A 22,718-nucleotide genomic window follows, 5' to 3' on the forward strand; every position below is an offset into this window, starting at 1 on the left:
GCCAATGGACAAGACACTGCGGGGGTGGGGTGAGGGCTTGTGCTGGCGGGTAGGTGAGGACGGGAGAAGGTCAATGGGGAAAAAAAAAGGAGACATATGTACTATTATCTGTAATACTTTAAACAATAAAATAAAATTTAAAAAAAAGATGAGGAGAAGTTGAATTTGATGGAGAAGAGCCTAATTGGGGCCAGAAGGTGGGACCAAAACAGATTCCTACCAAATAGGCTATGGGCAGATAACACAGATTGTTAATCTGGATGCCTAAATAACCGAATAATAAAAACTAATGGTTTGCTTAGAAAAAACTTTAAAATTATCACTCATTACAAAAAAATATCACTATTGAAATAAGTGTAGATTGACTTGTTCTAGGAAAAGAGATGTGGTGATGCTGTGATCCCCAGGTTGGGGATGTTATATAGTCCAATAGCTGCTTAGTAGGTAGGAATAGGAGGATCAAAAATGACCATGGTGATGCCCCAGAACTCTGATCCTATGTGCACATGCACACACATGAGGCGAAGCTGTACTGCAGCAATGAATGACGTGAAGGTGTGTGTGTGTGTGTGTGTGTGTGTGTGTGTGTGTGATGTACTAAAACAACTCTTTTTTTCCCAATCAGATTTCTTTGGAGTAAAAAGTCTTTAAACTCCGCAAATACAAATCAGCAACAGATTAGGCCTCAGACTTTCCTAATAGTCTCTACAGTATGTTAGCCTTGGAATTACATGAAGAAAACACAATTTACACTAAACCAATACTACTAAGCAAAACCATGTGTAGTATTTGGGTGAAAAAGGTGAAGGGATTACAAACTACAAATTGGCAGTTATAAAATAGTTATGGGTATGTCAAGTACAGCATAGAGAATATAGTCAATAATATTGTAATAACTTTGTGTGGTGCCAGGTGGGTACTGACATTCTGGGGGATCACTTCATAAGTTATTGAAGTGTCTAACACTGTGCTGTACACCTGAAACTAACATAATATTGAATGTCAATGTAATTGGAAAATAAAAAAATATTTTAAAAATAAAATTAAAACTCATGTTTTAGACAATGTGTCAGTATAGCAATGTTAATACTATAATTTGCAGGGCTCTGTACCAGCTACTTTAAATATATTACATTATTTAATGTGATGAAAACCATATGAAATAGGATATTTTATCCCCATTTTAGAGTTGTGAAAGCTGAGGGCTAGAGAGACTGCCTAATGTGTCCATAATTGCAAAGGAAATACATGCTAGAGCCAGGGTGTCAGATTCCACTACATGAACTGTGGAATTGAAAAGAGGTACAAAAATGGCAAAAAAGGGGCCATTGGCCTTCTCTTACATGAAATGAACCAATCTCTCTTCAAAACCTGAAAATAGGAACTCATCTATTGTACTCCTGCTTAAAGAACAGAATTTATGCCCTTGAAGGAAAAACACCACATGTATTTTAATCTGAAGTTCAATGAGACAACATATCCAGTAAATGGCAAAGAACTGCTATTATGTGTTACTCAGAGTTAAGCAGTCATAAACATTAAATTTACAGGTTTTATTTATTAAAAGCATTGTCTATTTAGTGAAGGTCAAAAGTTCATCTGCTTTACTGACCAGTAAAGGTATGACTTCTATTATAAATGCACAATGTCTCTACATGCAGGCTGTTGCACAGAGAGCCGTGACAGTAGGCTTCCAGAAACTTACATGAGATGGTATGTAGATATCATAAGAGTTTCCTGAATCAACATCAATTACATGGAAACCAGTGTGTGAACCAAAAATAACCTTTAATCTTTGACCTTCTTCTACCGTGAGATCCACAAGCAGTGGTTTGTGCTGGAGATCTGCAAAAGACTTTAAAAATCACCCCATGAGTATATACATCATTCAAACAAGTTATCTTAATACTTTTTTCCTTTAACCATTGCCTGGTGGAATTTAATATCGAACTTTCTTAAACAGAAACACCAGGAAATTTCTCTTTCAATTTTAGATCTATTCATATTCTGGATCCAGGAAGAGGGGTCTAGCACCCATTTGTGATCCTTTCTCCACCCCTTGTCCTCCAGGGCAGAGAAGTAGCTTACAGTTGTCAATTTTTGATACCATCATCATATGTTAAAACTACTGTTCTTTCCTGTTTATTTCTGGCCTTTTCCCTCAGGAGAAGGTCCAGGCACCTCTCTGGCCCCTTTCCTTCCAATGTGACAGACAGGTCTACATTGGCTGCTACCTTTTCAGAGACATCCTCGGGTGGGCCACCAGGTCAGCTCTATGCTAAGCCTGCTCAGGATGAATGGAAAGGTGGCGGTAGAACATCACAAAACTGAAGACTCATTTTTTTCACAAGAATGTTTATAGGAGTTTTATACGAATAAATCCCCCGAACTAGAAAAAAATTCACTTGTCACCCTTTGGCAGAAAAATGGTTAAACAAATTGTGGTACATCCATACTATAGAATACTACTCACAATAATAAGGAATAAACTACTGACACGTACAACAACCTGGATGAATCTTCAGAGAACTATGCTCAGTTGGCTAGTTGGGTTTAACCATAGTTCCAGCTAAGTTAATCTAGATTCTACTTGTTTGAATCCACAGTTAACACCGCAACTAGCTGTCAATCAAGTGTGCTTCTCTTTTCCTTTGCCACCTTTTACCTTTATTGGGTCTTGAAGTCTGGGAGAGAATTTGTGAAACCCCAAGTGCCCCACTATAACACCACTGCCCCCTAACAGACTCCTCTCCTCATCCACTGCTAACAGCCTCACTGGATGGGAGACCTTAGCCTGGTATCCTTGTCCTGTGGGAGGGGCTCAGCCTCCTGTCATCTCTAATCTTTTTTTCCAAGTCTTTCTTTGCCTTTGCTCTTCCCTCTTTCCAGGCCTGGTGTGGTCTGCTGAAGAAAGCATTTCACACTCTCTCATGTACTTTGGCTAGTAAACTGATGGCAGCAACTTCAGAACTGGAATGGGATCTTGATTGAAAGATCCTATTTTGCCAAGAGAGATTTTGCCAAGAGAGATTTTGGCAGAACAATAGTACTACTTTAGCTTTTAGGAGTGATCCCTTAAGTGTTATTACTAACCTAATGCATTCCAAAAATTTCTCTCTATAAAAGTAGGGTTATGGAGGGGCACCAATTTCCATTGATGAATCTATCTTCTTCTGTACATCACAAATGAGCCCCTAGCGCCAAGGGAACAAGAAAAACTGGGTGATTCTGCCTTGAAGATGGCTCACAGTGTTCCCAAGGCAGCTTCTGCCCTCACATGGCATAGTGGGAAATAAGAATACAGAGAGGGTCAAAGGGAATAATGGTCAAAAGGTGGGGAAAAAGTGAGAACCACTGAGATATAAAGAGAGAGACATAGGCAGCAAGAGAGTGAGAGAGAATGAACAGAAGAGAAATTTACATTGGCTGAGACAGACTATGCAGCTCTGAAAACATTGGAGTGCCCACAAGCACTGGTCCTTCTGGCATTTGGGGGTCAGTTTTCATGATCTGGGGCAATGGGACTAGCATATCCCTATCTCGCTCTTGTTGATTAGTCTAACCATGGTGGGTAGAGACTCAGACAAGGTGAAAAAAAAAAGCCACTGAAATTGAAGAATGTAAAGAAGCTAGGTAATTTTCAGAGGTGACTAAATTCAGTCTTCATTTTAGAGAAATTGGGGATATGGAGCATCAAGTGAGTTTTAAGGACTTTACCCCATAAGGGTTATGAAGATTGTAAGATTTAGAGACTCAGTTCAACCTTAAAATTCAGGGCTGCTGTTGGTCTGCCTTTTTGAGATGAAATATCAGCGTGCCCTAGTTAGGTGGCTGTATAATGAATCTCCTTGCCTAATACCACAATTAAGGATTCGCCCGGGAACCATTCCATACTAAATGCCACTTGGAGATGGTGATTCATAGACCTGAATGGAGGAGTGTGTACCCAACTTTTAATTTGACTAATTTTATAGCATTTATTACATCTTAGTTTTTACTTTCAGAATAATAAATCTAAGAGTTTCTAGACTTTTAAAAGAGGTTTATTACATATAGGAATATTATATTAGTCTAGGTACAAGACAGACCACTTTGTTAACTGGTAGGAACTTAAAATAAAAAACAAAACAAAACAAACACTTTTTAGGTAATCACATGCCTGCTTACCTTAAATGCCATGAACTTATGATATGGTTTAGGAGCCCAAGCATATATCTCCACGGCATTCTTTAAGGCAATCACCAAGAATTTGATCCTTTCATATTTAACTGTAATACAAAATTATAAATTAAAAAAGCATATCAGTTTATTCAAGTTTTTGTATTAATGAATATGTAAGCATACTATGCAAACATACAGGGCGGGGCAAAAGTAGGCGTATAGTTGTTTGTATGGAAAATAATACAATAATCAATAAGTAGTAATACAAGAATAAACTATGTTCCACGTATTAACAACTGTAAACCTTCTTTTGCTTCACCCTGTACATATAAAACCACAACTGAGGGTGATGATCTTGGTGTAGGATTTTCTAGAGATAGATTTAACTTCCTTTCGTGTATTCGGTTTGCATAATACTTGGGGCCTTTTGCTTTGTACTGAACACTCTTTTCTTCATCTAAGGATGTAACTGGCTTAGGACTGTCTTTAACCACTAGGTTCAGATGTAAACTACACATTGTAATAAGAATATACATACTATCCCTTGATGTTTCCTTACCTGGCTTTTATGTTCATCCACATGTAAGCAAGCAGGGGAGAGCTGGTAGAACAATTAGCAACTGGGTAGAGACATAAAGGCTTCCAATTGCTTACTATCCACATTTGGATTCCAATGATTAGAAATGCATAAGGGATTAGTGCCCTTATAAAAGAGACCCTCGAAAGATCCCTCTGCCCTTCTGGTATGTGAGGTTTTAGCGACAAGACAGCTATCCTTGAACCAGGACGTGCGTCCTCAGCAGACAGTGCAGCTGCCAGTACCTTGGTCTTGGTTGGACTTCCCAGCCTCCAGAACTGTGAGAAATAAATTCCTATTGCTTATAAGCCATCCAGTCTCTGGTATTCTGTTATAGCAGCCTGAGTAGACTAAAATAGTACACATGGCAGTCATTTTTTTTAAATGAAATATTTGAACAGAATATTCTGTGTTCTAAAGAAACTGGACATCCCAGAATAACACCAAATTCTCGCTCTTTGAGCTCTTTTTATTTTTTTGAGCTCTTTTTCCTCAGCAGGTCCCTTCCATTTACACATTCTGTCTTTAATATACTTTCACCTACTTCTTTAGCAATTTATTTCCATATTTCTAAATAACATTCTTACAATGTTATTTCTTGACTTTTTTTTTTCAGTTGTACATATTATCTACTGACTGTAGTATGGAAAGGATTTAATTTCTTAAAACTATCTTCTCTCTAGTCTTGCTTTTAAACATACACATTTCCTCTTCTCCATTCAATATAGTTACATTTGTAATTTTTGGTTAAATCAATATTCTGTGTTCAAGTTACTATTGTTCAGAGATGGGTGCATAGCATACCATAATTATGTTTCCTTTGTTGTTTTCTCTCATTTTTTCATGTCCTTATTTTCTATGTATCTATCACTAAGCATGTGTAAACCTTCTGCTAGAACTGTAACTGCCTTCAACAGTCAAATGTGAAAGGTAATCTATTAGTAAAATTTTATTTTTTCTCAAACCCACTTCTTCTGGAACCCTCTACTTGGACTGACAGACACACATACATATACCCTATTGGTTCTGATTCTCTGGAGAGCTCTGGTGAATCCAGATGGATTATAAATACAAGGTGAAAGTAACCTTTCCCTCAGAATTTTGAAGCCTTGGTCCATTGTCTTCCAGTTTTCTAGGATTGCTGATAAGTCCCAGGCCACCTGATTCTGGGTCTATTATATGTAAACTGTTTGTTTATTTACTTATGATCTGGAAACTTTAAGGAGCTTCTCATTTCCTGGATACTGAAATATCATGTTGATACGTCTTGAGGTGAATCTTTTTTTAATCTACTCTTCTGGGTACTCAATGAAACCTTTTAATTTGTGATTTCAAGGCTTTAGTTATAAAAATGTTTCTTCTATTCTTTCTTTCATACTTTCCTCTCCTAGTTCTTATTTTCTCTTTCCCCCCGCTAAAACTCATGTTACTAAGATTTTTGAACCACTCTTTATTTCTCAACTTCCCCTTCTCCATCCCTCCTTTTTTTGTTCTACTTTCTAGATTTCTCATTTTTATCTTCTAACATTTCTATTACATTTTTTATTCCTGCCAATACATTTTAATTTCTAAGATTTTTTTCTAGTTTTCTGAATGACTTTTCCCAACCCTGCTCCAGAATTTTAAATAGCCTTTATTCTTCTTTTATGAAAAAGTTTTTATAATCTTTCTGAAGTTATCGTTTCTTTCTTTAAAATTTTCTTTCATTCCTCATTATCCGGCTCCTTCTAAACACCTTTCTAAGTTTCCTGCCTATCCGTGGATTTCCCCATGTCTGATATGTGGGCTATCGACTGCGGGGTTTCACTTTAAGACATTAGACAGCAAGTTTTGTTCATGGCATTTCAAATACTACTGCCTGAACATCTTTTCTTTCTGGCCACTTAGTTCCTATAAAGACAAATCTCTGAATCTTTTGCTTGGAAGTTTAAGCATGGCTACCGACATTTTGGGAGCTAAACAGGGGATGGAGGTGTGTGTGTCCTCACAATTCAGTATTTCCCATCATCAGGCTGTGCCAACCTTTCATCTTCTATTTCTTTTTATTTTTTATTTATTTATTTATTTTTTAAAATCAATTTTATTGATTTTTTACAGAGAGGAATGGAGAGAGACAGAGAGTCAGAAACATCGATGAGAGAGAAACATTCTATTTCTTTTTATTTTTAATCTTTATTGTTGAAAGTATTACATATGTCACCCTATTTCTCCCACTGACCCCTTATAACCTGCCCCCACCACCCACCTGAGGCCTTCACCACCCTATTGTCCGTGTCCGTTGGTTATGCATATATGCATACAAGTTCTCTGTTGATTTCTTCCCACCCACTTACCCACCCACACTTCTATTTCCATTGGGGGTCGGGTGGCTGCCTGACCGGCTTCTGGAGGATGTGATACTCATCAACTTTTCAACAATCCTTCTATTTTCAATTCGACTTTATGCTTCCCCCTGGGGCCTCAGGTCCTGGGTCTGCCTGGGTTCTGTTAAGTGACTGGATTGATTTTGATAAATTTATTCACTGAAAACTTAAAATTCAGCATTTCCTGGTTGGCTACATTTGTTTTTAGTCATCCAGCTACTCTTGTTCAATTTTGTTGACATCTCATTTGTTGATTTCTCTCCTCCTGGTCCCTTTGCCCTTGTGGGTTTATGACATTTGTATTCTTTCACTGTCATTTTAATAGGCAGGAGTGGCTATAAATGCTTAAACTGGAGCCTGGGGCTTTATTCTGAATGCACTCTTTAAACCTCACCCATCTGGCTTTTTTGTTGGAAATAATGCAAGTATATTTAAGGTTTCAGCAACATCTTAACTTGTTCATAAATGCATCATCAATTTCTGATAGAAAAAACTGAATGAAACTTAACAGAATAATTCAGATTGAACATAAAACAGTTCCATGCTTTGAGACTTACCAACTTTGTAATGTATACAGCCTTCCAAGTCCCCAACAGTGATCCAGCCTTGTTTCTTTTCCACTTCCGGGTCATTGTGTAGTATTCTGTTTCTTAGCCATGAAAGATAGTAAACTCGTAGCTTATTTTTCTTTCCTGTTGAAATAATGGAGCTTTAATTTCAAACCCTTGTGATAGCTTTTTCTCTTAACCCTTCCCATCTCCATTTTATTTTATTCATTTATTTTCACTTACAATTGTGTGTGTTTGTATAAAGGCACAATAGCCAGTGTCTCCAGCACCATCAAAGTGTGTGTGTCTTTGCCCAAACTTATGATTAAAAGAGCCCCAATTGTTTTGAACAAATAACCATCTTATAATTTGTCTTTGCCTTCAGGTCGTTTTTTTATTTGAGCATGCTGCTCTTACCCTCCCTTCTTGATGCAAAGGGTAGTGTCTACTGATCGCAGTAAGACCTAATTGTGTAACAGAATGGTTGATCAAGGTTCCAGAATATTCTAGATCTAATTATATGAAGGAATTCTGACAACTGGACATTTTATCATACTTATGTGTGACTGCCATTCCCTCACCTGCTAACCTAAGAGCATATTTGAATGGAGAGCCTCTTATTTACCTCCTCTATTACTTTAAAGATGACAGCTGGTAGTAGTTTTATTTTATCTGATTAACAAATAGAGGAATTTTATAAGGAAACAAGAGAAAAAGTTCAACAAGGGCAGTCTGAGCTATAACACTGGACACATTTATGGTGCTGAGATCATAGAAAGAAATGCCACACACAAATGGGGAAGGAATAAAAGATGAGTACTTGAAAAAACAAACAAACAACTTAAAAGTTCCCTTTGGTAAAATGATCCCGGAGTAAAGAATGTTTAGTATGATAAAATTTAGGCCTGTGGGTTTTCCTTCATAGGTACTTATTTTCCTTTGATTTCTCTTAGGTATCAAAATATGTTTTACATTTTACAGATGTAACATTTACCAGAAGACAATTCATTAAAGCGTCGCACACTGAATTTGACAGGAGAGTGCATTTGTAACTTAAATTAAGGGAATCATAGTGAAGTTACTGCTCTTTTTTGTAGCCAAAAGCCTAGGATATATACTGATCAGGATGAGTGGGTGAGCCAGCTCTTCCTTCTTTCTGCCAACACAGACCCAAAGGCAGTGCAAGCATCTTTTGCTCCAATCTGCATCTTTTGCTTGCCCTATCTATGCCTCATGAGAAGAGGAAATGCTTCCACTTTAAAAAATGGGAATGTCTCACTCACAACATAATGAAGCTTGAATGTGACTTCTGGTATCATTTCCACTTTTGGTAGGTGACTGGCAGATGTGTGGTTTTAAATGTGATTTGGTAGTAGAGCAATCAAAAAAGCAATTAACCAGAACAAAGGACTACACAGAATTTAACTCAATTGATAATAGAAGAATAATTTACTTGGTTAACTCTTATGTGGGCAGAATAAAAAGAAATGCAACTCTGAGCATGCAGGGGAAAGGTAAAAGAAAGAGGGAACTGTACCATCAAGTAAAGGCATTTTATTCAAAATAGAAGTACAGTTGAAGAGTTCAATTTTATTCAAAATTCAACCCAGTAGCACTGCATCGTCTCTGCAAAACAGTGGCTGAGTTTAGAACCACGGTTTTCAAACTTGGCTGCACACTGGAAACACCTCAGGAGCCATGAAAGCAATGGATGCCTGAGCCCACTCCAGGGATACTGACCCACTGGTCTGGGGTGCAAACTAGACTTTCCATATCTCCTCACTTTTGTCTTCATCTTCTTTTGTTTGTTTGTTAACCCTTGCCCGAGGATATTTTTCCATTGATTTTTAGAGAGTGAAAGGGAGGGGGAGAAGCAGAGAGAAACACTGATGTGAGAGAGACATGTCAACTGGTTGCCTCCTGCACATGCCCCAACCAGTGTTGGGACTCAAGCCTGCAACTGAGGTATGTGCCTTTGACCGGGAATTGAACCCGGGACCCTTCAGTCCGCAGGTCAATGCTATATCTACTGATCCAAATGGGCTAGGACTGTCTCCATCTTTTTATTAAGAACCAGGAAGCTGCAGAGTGTAGCAGAATGATCCCACATTCAAATTCCTTTGCAGACTCAGTCACCCAGTGGGCCAGCTGTGCTTGCTAAAACATCAGTGGACTATAAGTTGGAGCAGTTCTTGTGAAAAGAGAGACCACAGGAATTCCTGCTTATAAAATTTCTTACTCCCAGAAGCCTACACTTTGATCTTCTCCCTCTGAGAGTAGACAGCAATGATTGGAGTGCAAACATCTTAAAAGCATCCTTGCTGAGTCCTGGCAGTGGTTAAAGGCCCATAACGATACAGCCTTCGTGGTATGTCCCTGCCTAATTCAGATTTCAAGCAGAGGAGAGAGACTTACCTTTGGAGGTCAGACTTGTCCAGAGCTACAAAATGCAGGTGATCTCACTCTGAGTGTACTGCTATAATTCATTGTGTGCCTTGTTAGCTGGAAAGGGCAGACATTACCGTTTCTTCAGGAACGAGGTGATCACCTTTCCCACCTGTGCAGACCTGGAGGACTCGGTTATCCTAGTAACATACCTGATATTGTCACGAGGACATTCAGTCCCTCTAGCACATCCATCTGCTGAAATCGTCTCCGGTTGATCAGATTATAGACTTTGCCTTGTCCGCTTCGGTCCAAAAGCATCAGGCCATTTTCAGTTCCCACCAGGAGGTTCACACCTGAAAATTTAAGAAGCACCCCAAGACTGACGTTTTACAGGCTTTAACCTTCTGCATCTGGGGTCCCTGTAAAAGCTAAGAAATGGTGCTCTGTAAATACAAACTAATGGACAAGTAGGCACGACAGTCGGGAGTGCAGAAGTCAAAGCTCTGACATAGTAATTAAATCACTGTCTCTTTGGTAATGAGATTAGTTTTAATTTATGAAGTTGTAGCAACATTTATTACATATGGGCATTTACTACCTAGCATAAAGAGTCCTTCTCAAGTGGAGCCTAAGGCACAGCTGTGACACTATCACAATCGCCTTTGTTCCTTTCCTATAATACCCACCCCTTTCTCAGCTCTTTAAACCCCACCTCAAGACTTCCCAAGGTTCACTCCCACCCCTATTCATGCAGTGATTTCTAGCTTTTCCACCTTCAACATACAACAGAGTGCCCCATTTCCATACCCCACTGGGAGAAAACCCCTTCCTCCCCCTCACACCACAGCTTAACTTAGTTCTAAGGTTCTGCTCCCTGTTAGGAAATGATCAAATAATTCAAGTGAAGGTGTTAACAGCTTGAGAGTCACGGGAATAATGACTGTAAGGAACTTCTCAGGCATCTAAATCTAGTTCAACCCACCCCTCATACAATAATCCCTATTAGAAAGGGATCCCTATTGTCTGGTAGCTACAATACTAAACATTCATCCCTGGGCAAATCACCACCCCATTGTTTTCTTCTCTTCTCCAGAGGACAGAACCTTCCTTCTCTCCATCACACCTCCCATGAAATGGTTTTTGGGTTTCACACTCTTCTCCACTAACATCTCAAATGCCTTTGTCCTTATAAAATTGTGGTGCCCAAACCTGGTCTGGTTCTTTAGATGGGTACAGGTGGGGCATGACTTTCCTTGATCTGAACATGACATTTATAGTAACACAGACCATCACACCTACACTGAGTCTGAGGTCAGCTAAAACCTGAGATTTTTTTCACAGGAACTGCAGGTTGATGTTTTGAACTAAAATGGAAGGTTCATCATCTATTTCCATTTTCAAATTTTATCCTGTGAGTACTAGTATGGCCTTTAGCAATTCAAGGAAATATGCTGGGCTAGTTTTTCAGCTGTGAGAGAGAGGTAATGCCTTTATTCCCCTTATGAGATGTTGTAGGGCTCACAGAATGTGGGGCACATCACACAGTGCTGGGCACATAGTGGGTGTTGTATTAAGTGGTAGCTAGATCTATTGTTGGCTCAGGTCCATCACTTATGTCAGGTGGTTCTGAATCTCATGTTGTTATCCTGGGTATCCGTTTGTGCTACATATAAAATTGCTCTTGATCTCTCTTGAGGCCAAGATAGAGCCAGGTCAATCTCTAACACCCATGATTCCAGCAGTGCTCTTCTCATGGTAAGATCCCTGGCTTTACACGCTTGAGGGTCAACTCATTACTGAGTTGTAAAGAGCACCAACTTACCCCACAGTGCCGCACAAAGTATTTCTGAGTTGAAGCGTTTCTTGTATTTTCTGATTTCTGGTGTGTCGCTATGGGGCCGGATGTTGGTTGGGTTTACGTTGACGACTGAAATCTTTCTGGCTTCATTGAGTTTGGCCTGTTCTTGCCTAAGAAGTTCGCTAGTAAATAGAGCTTTGAGAAAAAGAATCAGAGAAGTCAGTGGCTTCTTATAAAGTAACCCATGGAGTTATGGAGAAGGGATTTCAAAACACAATGATTTCTTCTTGTTTAGTGTGCATTGTAGCAAAGGCAAAGAAACTCTGAAATATGCATATTTTATGTTTTTTTAGTAGAATAAAGTATGTCATTCGTAGAAGCAGTATTTTTATCCATTAGTCAAACAGGCTATGGTCACCACTTGAGTAGTTTAGGGGATTACTCATAAAATTAAATACATCACCCTCATGCCCTGCCATATATGCAGGGAGGATTTGCTTTTGAAATTCCACATTGTCAGCTGACGAACTGGCCTAAGTTGAGTCTGATGATTAGTGAGTCGCAGAAGTCTAGAAAGCAAGACTCTCTGGAAAGCAGCCAGACTTTTGCAGTGGGAAGCACACACCTAGAGCTCAACACAACTCCACACGCACTTATCAAGTGTCTACTGCGTGCACAGCATTGTACCCAGAAATTGTTTTTGAGAAACATGTGGTAAGTTTGGAGATCTCTGAGGAACAGCTTTTCCTAGGGCCCCTGGATACCTCTGGGCTCCTACCAGAAGTGAAATAGAAGAAATCAAAGACAAATGCAAAGAAGGAACGAAATTTGTTTTAGGAATCCTAAAAAAATAATTAAAAATAAAGGTCTTCTCTTTAAGATAGGGCCTAAAGAATATATGGCTTAACTATTGAACTAATGATTAAATTTTTTTTTAATCAGGCAAGAGCAGAAAGCCTAAAACATTGGGGTTTTCTAGCTTACCCGCAGCTGATGATTCTTCATCTTCTTCGTCTTCATCGGTGGGAGACGTTTGGTATACTCTGGGGTCCACAAAGGGGGTGAAGGATGCTTTAGTGCTGCTCCCCATACCATACTAAACAATAAGCAAGAAAATGAAAAAGAGCAGATAATTAAATACTGCAGCAACAAATGCTAACAATACTTTGCTTGGGCTTCAAAAATAATTATAGATTCTTATCTATCCAGCTGTTCACACTCTAACCCCCTAGTCACAGGCCTGCCTATCTCTCCAGCTTCTCCTGGTATTGGTTACTCACTAGCCATTGTACCTTTGTTAATTATCAGACTGTAAGAGTTACAGTCAACAAATTACATTTTGGACCCTATTTGGCACCTTAATATCTGGTAAAATAACTGGTGACAGAGCTTATATCTCCCTTGAGTAAAAGCAATCTCACATTGACCAACTATTCTTAAAGGCTAACACAGTTGGCAATACACTAGGTAAACATGTCCCCACAGCAGCACAGTTAACCAAAGGGTCTATCTTAGGGACTCAGGGCCCTTCCACACTGGCCTCCTGATGCAGGTGGATTGATGTTGGCTCAAGAAGCCTTAAAATCTTTAATGCAGAGACAATTTTATCCAGGAATTGAAGATTTTTCCTTCCTATGACAGTTTTCCCTTAAATGGACCATTATATTCATATATCTTATTTGGGGACTTCATGAAGATACTAGGTTTGCAGCCTACACACCTTGAGGACTTACTTAAAAAATAAGTCTCAAGGGCTTGGAAAGCACCATGAAGACATGAAGTCAGAACTAGACTATGGAACAGTGAACCCAAATATCAGGCTCACGTCACGATATTCCATATTAGACTTTTGTAAAAGGAGCTTCAATAACCATCTCCCCGTTTTGTCAGTCATCTCCATTCCTTCAACTACATTCACGTTCTTTTAATATCCCAAACAGAGCTGCATTCAACATAAGAAGCACTTCTTTTTTTGTATAAATGTCTTTTATTACTGCTTTGTTTTTTATTTAAAAATATAACCAACATCCCAAGACCCCTAAAAACATAAGAAGAAAACCACAAAGATCCCATTTGACTTAATTCAAGATTTCCCCTCCACTTTATAAAATCAAAAGACGCCCCCTCTCAAATAGAGTGCTTTCACACACATTCTCTCCTTTGATCTTTAGGAGAAGTTTGTGAAGGAGGTGGAGGCGGGTACTAATATTCTCATTTAGAGCTAGAATGGTGGCAGAATTTGAACCAGGATCCAACCCCATGGAGTCTTCCTTGGTACCCACAGAGGTGTTCTGGCAGAAAAAATCTGCCCACACTGCATGCTATAATAGGCTGCTGCACTTTCCTATATACTTCTGAGTTCTTTTCCTAAAGGCAAACAAAGCTTATTTACCCTATAACTTTAGAATCCAAAAGGTGCATCATAAGAAATTAGTGTGTGGACGACATAAAACCAACAGTGCACATGCTTTAGAATCTCAAGTAGGAAAGGGCCTAAGCATGACTCACAGTACTGCTCATGAAATATGACCAAGCACTATGAATTCATCTTACTGGTCAACTTGGTCAATGACATCTACGAGTACTACCTAAAACACCGTGTTTATTGAGGCTTTTTTACTAGACTTTTTCCATCTGGGAAAGATAATATCCCATTCCTCCCTTTCTTATGCGATTTGGAGTTTAGAAAGATGAACACTTAGAGAACGTTGTCTATTTATTGATTTTTCTTTTTCATAAATAAATCATTTAGACCTCATCTCATTTAAGTCAAACTTAGTTTGACTAAATTAATGTAAGTATGAACCTCAACTAATTGACCTTGGATTCTCTATCGGCTGAAGTTGCTATCACTGGCCTGGCAGATAGGAGGTCCCAATACTGGTCTCAGCGCTGTCTCAAGTCAGTTATGGGCCTTGGGCAAGGCTCTTCACCTCTATGAGCCTCATCTGTAAAATCAGGTATTGGTCCTGATGATTCCTGAGAACGTTCACTGCTCCGCTTCTATGATTTCCTCTATTTGAGTATATGTATAAGTAGCTATAGAGTAGAAACCAACCAAACACATTTCTGGGAGCCTGTCAAAGACCTATTCTTGAGGAGAGCAAGGTTTCAGAACCCCTGAAGGAGAACAGAGCTGCTGTGGCTGTTGCCCAGCACCTACTTCAGTCCCGGAGTCCATTTCCTGGGAATGGGTGGAGACACGTCCCAGGCCCTCGGTGGGAGTCCCGGCCGGGGAATGACTTTGCTGCACCAGGTCCGGGAGGTTGATGTGGCCGGCAAAGCCATTGCTGTCACTGTGGCCAGATCGCTTCTTCTCTCCAGATGTCTGAGAGGGCACAACACATGGGGGGGCGGGGAGGTTAGAGGGGGAGACAAAGGTCACAGAGTGACATCACCCCTCACATAGCACAGGCGTAGTGGTCTCCAAATCGACCCACTGGCGTGTGGAAGATACCACTCAAATGTCTATTGTACCTAAGAAAATAAGAAAGAGGTTAAGCTTTGCTAATATTTAGTGTATGGATTGACCCTGAGGCCTTACGCTGCTGCATGAGGGGCAGTCAGGGGTCACATGGGATGTAGGGGTTCCCTGTGGAAAGGCAGGAATTCTGCAGATATAGGAGCTAAGTGGGGCCTGCACTTGAAAATATTTGTGTGTGTTCTTGTGCATACACATCAGGTAACTGAATCTGCGGGTCATATTACTAGATTATAATGACACAAACTCACAAAACAGATAACATGCCCTAAAGTATCACTGAAAGGAACCAGCGGGATAACACTAATAATCCATGTACATGTGTACTCCAAGGAAATGCAGAGCTGATACCCAACTCAGGGTTCTTTGTCAGTCACAAAGTCGACAAATGATTAGCCCTGGCCGGAGTGGCTCAGCTGGTTGGGAGTCATCCCAAGCACCGAAAGGTTGTAGGTTCGATTCCTGGTCAGGGTACCTGCCCAGGTTGTGAGCTTGAGCCAAGGTGGGAGGTGTGCAAGAGGCAGCTGATTGGTGTTTCGCTCTCACAAGGATGTTTTTCTCTTTCTCCATCTCTTTTTCCCTCTTTCTGAAAATCAATTAAAATCTTTAAAAAAAAACAACCCCGCAAAGAAAAACACACCCAAATAATTAACCAGATCTGAGAGGAGGTAAAAAAATAAAAATATAAAAAGCCATGGTGATGATCCAAAGATTATTTGAAAATATGGATTTACATCCACTATCACTCATGTTGACTCTCTCAATGAGCAACGATGGTGTCCTGTGATAGCACTCAGTAACAAAACCGCCCCCAAAACAACAACAACAAAAAAGCCAGCATGACTAGTAAAGCATTTGAAATACTGTATATGGTATCCCTTATTAATGCCTTTTAAAGCTATTTTATAGTGTATACAGTGCAGTAAGGAAGATGTATAATTTGTAAATATATATACACTGTATTCTGTGGTGTGCTCTAAAATTTTTACTGAGAGTTGCTTGACCTAACAAATTGTAAATCACTGCTTAGGAAAGCAAAGTCCTCAAAATCTCAGGGACAAATATAGGATTGAAAGACAGCTCTGCTCCCTGAAAGCCAGTGCCCACTCCCCTTGTAGGCCTCGCTAGTACTGCACTATTTAATTTAACATTTATGTGACTAACTCATCGAGGGCTCTTAGAGCAGACCTGATTAAGTTACGATTCCCTTCCTTGCCTTTTCTTTCTTTCTTGCATTTAGGAAATGTGGGGGCATTTTGCTGAACATGCAGGAATCAGTCAGGAGCAGGGCAGATGCCTTTCCTGCCCTGTTTGGGGCTGGCTGCCATGGGCAAGGGTTCATACTGTTTCTTTGAGCACCTCACCGGCCAGGCTTCTCTTCCCAGAACCTGTCCTGTTGTTTTTCTTTTTGTTGTTGTTTTTGTAAATATATATTTATTGACTTCAGAGAGGAAAGGAGAGGGAGAGAGAGATAGAAACATCAATGATGAGAGAGAATCATTGATCGGTTGTCTCCTGCATGCCCCCTATTGGGGATTGAGCCCACAACTTGGACACGTGCCCTGACCGAGAATTGAACCATGACCTTCTGGTTCATAGATTGAAGCTCAACCACTGAGCCTGCCAGCCAGCCCTGTCCTGTTTTTGCAATTATAGCTCTGCACCTGCCTCTGGCTGGAAGGGAAAGGATGCATTTTTTTTTTTTTGCAAGATAAAACAGACTCCCAAGTTCCTGAAGGGGTGCATGTAACCGATGTTACCAGGAAGCTTGAGAAGTGACTGAAAACTTCAGTGCCCTCTATGTTTCTTGGCAATATGCTCCTAATCTATGAAGTGGCCCAGAGAGAGGCATTTTCTGGATTCATTTTGCCACAGAGCTCATCTACACATTCCATCTTCTAAATGACATTTCAGGGATTTCTTACTCATTTCTCTTATTGTCGTCTCTCTCATGTGTACTGGGCAGCTTTTCCATTTTCCTAATTTCTGTTCAAATACTGAAAAGCTTTTTAACATTTCCCCCAACTTTCCAGTAGCATAAATCACACGTGATCTCTTTAGAGTTTTGTAGTCTCTCTTCTCTCAGCAGCATTCTGCCTCAAGCCAAAAACTGATGCAGACAAACTGGTTCTCAAAGACCTAAAAGGTTCATGAGGGGAAATGGCCCAGACAGTGAAAAGTTGAATCTAGCAATGACCCAGGAATCTCTCTCCACTTCTGAGTCATCACCCTTTTGTTCATTCAACCAGCACCTTCTTAGAATGAAATACCGTCTGTGTGCCAGGCATTCTGCTGGGAACACAAAAATAAGTAAACAACAGCCTTGCCCTCTAGGATGTTATTAACAGAACCCCCCAAATCTCTATAATCCTCATGACCTTACCCCTCCCATGGGGTGGACACTAAGAGGTTCCAACATGCGCCTGGGATCATGCTAAACACTTCATGTTTATATCATCACATGAACACCATGCATTAGCTTCCCATTGGACAGGGGCAAAACTTCAGTGTAAAAAATTCAATTAACTTGCCCCGAGTGACACAGGTTTGTAAGTGGTGAAATCAGGGTTTGAGTCAAGGCTGTCTGTTGACAGAGCCCAGGTGCCCTGGGAGGCTGCTGTACAAAGTGGTTCTGCTCTCAGCCATAGCTGACTGGACCAGGATTGCACACCTGAGGCAAGCAGATTGCCACTGGAATGTACTATTGGGCCTGAGAGATACTGGCCAGTCCCTGCTGGGCAGCTGGACTGGGATGTGGTGAATATCTTGCAGTGGGGGTTGGTGGGGGATTGAGAGCAGGTGCATGTGGAGGAAGAGAAAGCTGGTCTATATATATAGAGAGAGAACAAAGGAGAAATGTGGTGGAAACAGTGACAGAGCCAGAGATGTGCACATGGGAAGCTGCCCGAGCTCCTGATCACTTCTTAGCATCTGCAAAACCCTGCACAGGGTCCCAACTCACTCTCCGCCTTTGGTGTCCTTCTATGAAATACTCTGACTCTTTATTCCTCACCTCTGATACCTACCCCACTGTTTTTTCTCAAGCTGCTGTCTGTGGGTTCTTTTTCCTATGACTTGAAACCAACAGAGGCTTCATGAAGATAAGCTAGTGTTCTGGTTCAGTGGGGTGGACAGACCTTGGAGAGACACCGGCTGGTCAGGAAGGAAGGTGCTATGCACAGAGGCCCATGGAGTCCCAGGAGAGGCTTCCAGGAGAAAGGGAAGGTTGAGCCAGACTCACATGGGCTGCTGGTGAAGAGTGGGCAGGAGAAGGGAAAGGAGGACAGCTCTTCCAGCAGATGGACCCCATGGACAAAGTGGCAGATGACAGCTGGGGTGGTATGTTCCAGGACTAGAGTAAAGAAAGGTACGGTGGGGCCAGAGGGTGGGGAAAGTAGACGCACCGAGGTGGGGCATGCACTACAAGGCAAATGTGTGCATCACAAGATCATGGGTAGCAGAGAGAGTATGTTCCAGAAGGTCCGCTCCTCTAAGAATGACAAACGGAGCAAGTCCTCGATGTTCATCTTAGGGACTGAACGAATAGCACCCAATAAACTAAGTTCTTATTTCCCTTTCCTTTTCTTACTTATTATCAGGAGCATACTTTAATTTGCATTTATTTTTTAAAAATACATGTGCTTTTTAATGGATTTCAACTCAAAGCTTGTTATTCTAAAAGTCCACATTTGGGAACAGTAGAGTTTAAAAATTGAGAGGATAAAAAGATTTGGGAGCTCTCAACAGATCAAATTCTTAGAAGACACTGGTGAACACTATTTTCAAAGTGATTGACTGTGGCCAGAGCATATTGGAGTGCCTGAAATAATATGCAGCCATCCCGATGTGGCTGCCAGCTGAACGGAAAACGTGGCTCCAGATACCTCCTTCAAGGTATTGACTCAGTTGTAAAGATTCAGGCAACTTTTAAACCACGTTAGAAATTGGGGTGCCTTTTATTTGGAGTCAGGGACTAACTCACTCCAGAACATTTTTTTCTCATGTTTTCCCAGGTGATAGAAGCCCTGAACACGCCTGTAGAAATGGCCCATTCACCACACTGGGAGATCTATATGCCAGCACTGTCTAGTGTCGGCTTCCGCAGCCAGGTTCATTTCAGGCTGACTGGAGGGGACTCTTCAGCCTCCTTAAAAGATTTGGAAAGGCTGGGAACTAAAGTTCTAACAAGCTGCATTGTGCACTACTCTCCCAGTTTTAGCCCTATTGCCAATTATTCCTTCAAAGGCTTCATTCATCTCAAAACTAGAGTTCCTTTCTCTCTTACAAAAGTGAGACCCCCCAGCGCCTGCTGTGAGGGCTTCCCCATCTGTCCTGGCTGAGCAAGCAGGATGGGTGGTGAATATTTATGTTTCAGAGGAGTTGGGAGTAAGAACACATAACAGGAGAGCTCAACTCTATAGAGAGAATGAAATAAAATAAAATAGTTAATATGTAATGAATGCTTACGTCCGAACTCATTTAATCCTCCTAATCATGTGATGAGTCATAGACTATTACTTGTGAAAATTAACAGATGATGAAACAGATGCAGGGGAGAGGTCAAGTAGCTTTTGCCCAATGTCATCAGCCATTACTTCCCTTCCATGTAAAGACCTGCTGTCAACCTTGCATGGTGATGATGATGATGTGAAAAAGAAGAAAATAGGGATTATAATTTGTCAAGGCCTTTCTTGGTTAGCACAGATACAATGGGGAGGTTCTGCATGGTGGAGGGACAGGTGAAAGGGAACATGTGCTCTCCCCCGACTCCCCCCTGCCCCAAACAAAATGATGTTTCCAGAGTTAAAGAAAAAGTCACTCAAAGTGATGAGATGCATTAAAAAAATTTTTTATTTGAGGATATGTTTTTATTGATTTTCAGAGAGAGAGGAAGGGAGAGAGAAACATCAGTGCGGAGAGAAACACAGATCAGTTGCCTCCAGTACGCACCCTGACTGGGGATCATACCGGCAACCCAGGTATGAGCCTTGACCAGAAATTGAACCCACAATCTTTTGTTGTCTGGGATTATACTCCAATCAACTTAGCCACCAGGCCAGGGCGCTGAGGTGCATTTTTAAGGTACAGTGCATATTTCTTTGTTCTTTCACCAATATAGCCAAATAGTCTTTTTAATGTTGATTTAACCAGATAAGATAAGGTCACCATTTCTTGGAACTACTGAGCATTTCCTACATTAAAATCCAGAAGGATAAAACCATGGGAGAAGGAGGCAAAACAAGGCCATGGGATGCTGTTCAGAGAGACCATTCTTTCCTATTTTTCTGAGGGAGGAAATATCTATGTTTGCCAGTTTTATATCCTTGGGCTTACATTTTATATTCCAATTTGCATAAATCCTACCAAAGAATTTGGGCTCATGTAATTAAGTCACACTACGAAAGCTTAGAAGGATACAGAAAAGAAGGCGGTGGACAATTAAAATCACCCAACCATTTAGAACGCCCCCCCCCCCCCCCCCCACCCCATACACACACACACTTAAAACACTTGCCGGGAGCATTCTCTGTGAAGTGCTAATACAAACAGCACTTAAGGAATGCACTTCCCCTGCACAGTTTTCATACCAGCTCACCTCTCTTATCATCAAGGTTCCTTCTCTTGAAATACTGCTGCTGAAAGTGTCCGCGTGAGAGGTCTCCAGCCCGTGCGTGCCGACCATTCCCACATTGTACTGCTCTGTGCCCCCGGGAGCTCCTGTTGGTCTGAGATGGAAAAGAACAATATTCATGATGATGCATGCTTCAGGGATGCCTGTTTCCTCCATGTTCATTTTTTAAAAAATTATGGTAAGATTTACACACCCTAAACTTTACCATTCTAACCATTTTTAAGTATCTAGTCCACTGGCCTTTGGTACATTCCATATTCGTTTTTAATGCTGCAGTGATGTCTGAACTGGTGTCCCACTTCAGCAGCTTCCCCTCTCGACCTGATTTCCACCCAGCAGCCAGAGGGGGGGGATCAGACACCCTGACCTGTGTGTTTGCACAGGCTGTTCCCTCTGCCTGGAAAGCTGTCTCGCACCCTGGTTCATGGCTGGTTGCCTCTCATTGGTCTGATTTCATCTTAAATGATACTTTGGCTGAGAAACCTTTTCTTACCACCTACCTGTCTTATCCAACCCTTACCCTTTTCCCTCCATTCTTATCCCAATCAGTAATTCTTTCTTTCTTTTTTTTTAAGAATATATTTTATTGATTTTTTACAGAGAGGAAGAGAGAGGGATAGAGAATTAGAAACATCAATGAGAGAGAAACATCGATCAGCTGCTTCCTGCACATCTCCTACTGGGGATGTGCCAGCAACCAAGGCACATGCCCTTGTTCGGAATTGAACCTGGGACCTTTCTATCCACAGGCCAACACTCTATCCACTGATTCTTTCTTTTCGACTCTTGTAACTTTTTCCTTGTCTCTCCCTGGAACATATGCTTATGAGGACTGAATCTTTGTCTCTTTGTTCTTCATTATATACCCAGCACAGAGTTTAGCACAAAATAGAAGTGCAAAAATCAATTGTTTGAAAAACGGGTTTTACACTAGTTATAAAGAAGACATTTCAATTAAGGGCATCCATTAACGAGGCTGTTGAACTCAAACAGTATTCAGTACTTTTTAATTAAAAATATTTTTATTGATTTCAGAGAGAGGAAGGGAGAGGGAGAGAGAGATAGAAACATCAATGATAAGAGAGAATCATTGATTGGCTGCCTCCTGCACGCCCTGTCCTGGGGATCGAGGTTGCAACCCGGGCTCATGCCCTGACTGGGAATCGAACCAGGGACCTCCTGGTTCATGGGTCAACTCAACCGCTGAGCCACACCGGCTGGGAAGTAGTACTTTTTTAAACCTGTGTAATTGCCCCACACTGTGGTATATTTGTTTCCAGTTTGTTTCTTGCTCTAGAGTTTAGATATAATGGTAGCAGGATCTCAACATGGGCCCTGAGAGCGGAGGCTGATGCTTTCTGTGTGTTCTGTGGTGCAGACCACAGCACCAAGGAAACAGCACAAGGAAGCAGCATCAGCAGGGGCGCGGCTCATCGCGGGGCTTCTGTTTTCAGAATCGACTGTATCGATTGCTGTCCTACTGCCGCAGCTGCCTCTCTTTGAAAGTGGGCTTTTAAAAACAGGAAATTATCAACATTTGTTTCTCTCATTAGGTGTATTAACCACACCTTTAACCATTTTGTTCTTTTAACTGTTTCTTAAAATTTTTAAAAACATCTCTGGTTTCTTGGATCCTAGCAAAGCCCAGTCCAAGCATTTGAGGACATATTCAATCCAAGATGCAAGAAACACTACAGACTTAGGACATCCCGGCACAGAAGAGACATCTGTCAAGGATTTTTATCTAAACAGAGGTGAAAAGGTAAGTCC

The 22,718-nt window shown here is 40.9% G+C and overlaps 1 protein-coding gene across 8 annotated transcripts in view; it reads right to left on the minus strand.

Annotated features, from left to right (window-relative positions):
- TNIK (TRAF2 and NCK interacting kinase) overlaps positions 1-22,718 on the minus strand; it is a 346,282-nt gene that overhangs the window by 5,957 nt on the left and 317,607 nt on the right. For all 8 annotated transcript variants that reach the window (XM_006764113.2, XM_006764112.2, XM_006764109.2 and 5 more), the window contains 8 exons: positions 20,913-21,042; positions 14,999-15,163; positions 12,820-12,931; positions 11,860-12,030; positions 10,247-10,390; positions 7,659-7,793; positions 4,168-4,268; positions 1,706-1,855 (listed from right to left, as the gene is read on the minus strand). In XM_006764113.2, the coding sequence (XP_006764176.1) occupies positions 1,706-1,855; positions 4,168-4,268; positions 7,659-7,793; positions 10,247-10,390; positions 11,860-12,030; positions 12,820-12,931; positions 14,999-15,163; positions 20,913-21,042 (1,108 nt within the window). The remainder of the gene's footprint in view (positions 1-1,705; positions 1,856-4,167; positions 4,269-7,658; positions 7,794-10,246; positions 10,391-11,859; positions 12,031-12,819; positions 12,932-14,998; positions 15,164-20,912; positions 21,043-22,718) is intronic.

This window comes from Myotis davidii, unplaced genomic scaffold (genome assembly GCF_000327345.1).
Source record: "Myotis davidii unplaced genomic scaffold, ASM32734v1 scaffold115, whole genome shotgun sequence".
Lineage (NCBI taxonomy): Eukaryota > Metazoa > Chordata > Mammalia > Chiroptera > Vespertilionidae > Myotis > Myotis davidii.